The 3,329-nt window shown below is 34.2% G+C and overlaps 1 protein-coding gene across 1 annotated transcript in view; it reads left to right on the plus strand.

Annotated features, from left to right (window-relative positions):
- Nucleotides 1–3,329, plus strand: part of RUNDC3B (RUN domain containing 3B) — a 159,994-nt gene that overhangs the window by 23,137 nt on the left and 133,528 nt on the right. Inside the window, exon 3 of the mRNA XM_008586033.1 lies at nt 2,165–2,280. Within this exon, the coding sequence (XP_008584255.1) occupies nt 2,165–2,280 (116 nt within the window). The remainder of the gene's footprint in view (nt 1–2,164; nt 2,281–3,329) is intronic.

Consider the following 3,329-nt stretch of genomic DNA (forward strand, 5'->3'; position numbering starts at 1 on the left):
CGTTTTTTTTTTTTTTTTTTTTTTGTCTTTTTTCGTGACCAGCAACAGATCGCAACCCTCAGTGTCGCGCCCGTACCGGACCGGGACCGGCCACGGGATCGCAACCCTCAGTGTTGCTCCCGCCCCTCGCTCAGCCAGTGAGCGGCCGGTCTGTATGTGGGATCCGAACCCTCGGCAGGAGCGCCGCCGCGCTTCCCAAGCGGCGCACTATAGCAGTGTGCCACCGGGCTGGCCCCTAGACTCTTGATACGTTTTTAACAAAGAAGTAAAACACCATTTCTCAGTATTTCCAATGTTTTAAATTACAGTGAACTGAAAAATCTGTCTTACTATTTTTTCATTTCACTGTACATTATAACTGGCTGTAAGACAGTTTCTAATATTTTGACAAAAATTTGTGAAGGTCTCAGAACAATTGTAATTTTTTCATTGATGATTAAGATCGTTGTACATAGTTTCAACTTGCAGTCAATTTTATGGTCCTGGACCACTGTGGTGAGTGAGGACTGCATATATTTAGAAAATTTCTCAGTTTAATTTCTAATATGGTAAATCATAGTAGATATAACCCATATAAACAAATATGTATTTTCCTTTATGGCTATATTTTGTATTTTCTGTCCTAATTGAATAGTGTAACCGTCAAGCCTAAAACTTTAGAAACAGTTTGTACTCTTTTATCTGTTTCATAGTTTTCATTCCTAATTAACAGCTGTCATTTATCCCTTCTCTTCATTCTTCACTGTTCAGCACTCATCTATCATCCTTCATAGGATATTACTGTAGAGGGATAGCACAAGGGAATTGTTTGAGGTGACAGAATTGTTTTGTATACTGATTTTGATGGTGGTTATATGATCCTATGTGAGGATACTTTAAAAGTTTGTGGAAAAAATAAAAACAGACAATACAAATCTTCCCATGAACTTTTTGAACTACCCTTATACATGTTAAAAATCATTAGGTTTTTTTTTTTCATTGAATTGGAAATTAAATGTTTCTTTGCCATTCTTTCAAAGAGAACTTATGAATAAATCAACAAATACTTACTGAGTACAGTGTTCAAGGCATTGTCCTAGGTACTGAGGAAGATACAAACATTCAGAAGGCATTTCTGCCCTGAAAGAATGTATAGTCTAATAAGGTAGAGATAGACAACACAAATGATAGCAATAAGATAAATCGTAGTTGTATCTTAAAGGAGATAAAAACAAAATGCTAGTCTGTGCTGGGCATGGGAAGGAGGATACTTGTTTATTGAAGAGATGGCATTTCCACTGAGACTTGGAAAATGCATTGAGTTTTGGCAGCCAGAAATAGAGACAAAGGACATTTTGATAAGCAAAAATGTAGCACACATTACAGATTTGCAAGTTTTCCTATTTATATAGCTCATAGAAACTTTGACTCTACACTTCGTGAATGCTCACATCCTTTTTATTCTATTTTATGATCATAACTCTTAAAATATTTGCAAAAGTTCAAATTTCTGACAAGTAGTATTATGGCTTTTGAGTATCTTGGAGTCAATAATTTAAGTCATATTTTGATACTGATATTAATGGCTGTGAGGACAGTAGCAATCCTAAGGCTTAGTTTGGTGAATAGATAGTGTCTTAGTTCTTTTAGACTGCTGTAACAAAATACCTTAGACTGGGTAACTTATAAACAACAGAAATTTATTGCTCCCAGTTCTGGAGGCTGGGAAGTCAAGGATCAAGGCTCCAGCAGGTTCAGTGGTTGGTGAGGGTCTGTTCCTCACAGATGGCACCTTCTGTGTGTCAATACATGGTGAAAGGGGCAAACAGTTTCCTTGGGCCACTTTTATAAGGGCAATCCCATTCACGAGTCTTCTACCCTCCTGCCCTAATCACCTCCCAATGGCCACACTTCTTAATGCTATTGCATTGGGGATTAGATATCAACATGAATTTTGGGAGGACACAGGCATTCAGATTTTAACAGATAGCAAATATATATATTTACTGATATTTCTGTACAATTTTCTGTTTACAGAGTGAATTTGAATAAATGGGGTTTTCAGAATATATAATCTTATAAAATATTTCCGTAATTCTTCCCCAAATTTCCTTCCTCCCATTTTTTCATACTTAGGTGAATGAATCAACTCTGCCTAAAAGCAACAATAATCTTTTTTTCATAGGTTTTCTGTGAAGACCCTGATTGATCAGTCTTGCTTTGAGACAATTGATGATTCTTCTCCTGAATTTAACAATTTTGCAGCTATTTTGGAACAGATTCTAAGTCACCGGCTAAAAGGTAATAGTACTAATGTGTTATTTATTCTCCCAACAGTTCTCTTTATAATAATCCTGAAATTTTAGATATCATAGTCTGGTGTGATTTAGATAGCAGCTATGCTACATCTTGAGAAACTTAAAACTGATTTCAGAATGCCTAATCTTTGGGCCTGTGTCCCTAGAAAAGAATCTCTATTCTCAGATTTATAACTATTTCTGGGATGCATTAAAAATTTTGTGTATTAATTGTAACATAAAAAGAGCATAGTCACTTTCCATAAATAATTAAAATAAAAGCTTAAATTAGAAGGTAGCTCATCCCAAAGGTTACTAGATGGTATTCTAGTCTGTTTACAAGGAAGCATTCCAGGCATTACATTTGTTTGCTTAGCATCCACTTCCTTAAACTTAGGAATCTGAAAAAATTTTAGCAGTATATAGGTTAAAAAGAGGTATGTAAAAGAGATGCTTGGCCTTGGTTTTCTTAAATCAGTAAGTATATTTACATCCAAAATATAAGTCTTTTAAAATTTAAAGGGGAATACGGGAGCTTTGTTCTATCTGAATTAGAAAATTTTTTAAAACAAAAAATATATAGTTGGTAAAAATCAAGAAGTATTATATAGTACAAATCTTAGTAACAATAAATAATTTTATAACATCAATTCTGTTATCAAGTCTTCCTAAAGTAAACTTAATCATCAGATGTTTTCACTTAAGTTTTTACTCTATAATCTTAATGGCATAGTTTCAAATCAGTGATAGTAACTCACTTTGGTAATGTAACTTATGAGAATCCCAAGTATATTCTGGAGGCTGATTCTACTTGGTACTTTTTTGATGCTGAAAGCATACAAGATTTACTATAAGTACTTATGTCCATTGAGCAGTTCGCTAGGCACAGAGCAAAGGGTTGAATTTAATACATGGGAGAAGAAAATCTGAATTCAGTTAGCATTTTGCAGGATAAAATGGGGTTTATAAAATCACTGTCACTTTTTTGTTAAAAGTTTGTTATTTTTCTTTTTTTTTTTTTTTTTTTTTGGTTTTTTTTTTTGTCCGGCAAAA

This window comes from Galeopterus variegatus, unplaced genomic scaffold (genome assembly GCF_000696425.1).
Source record: "Galeopterus variegatus unplaced genomic scaffold, G_variegatus-3.0.2 Scaffold3810, whole genome shotgun sequence".
Lineage (NCBI taxonomy): Eukaryota > Metazoa > Chordata > Mammalia > Dermoptera > Cynocephalidae > Galeopterus > Galeopterus variegatus.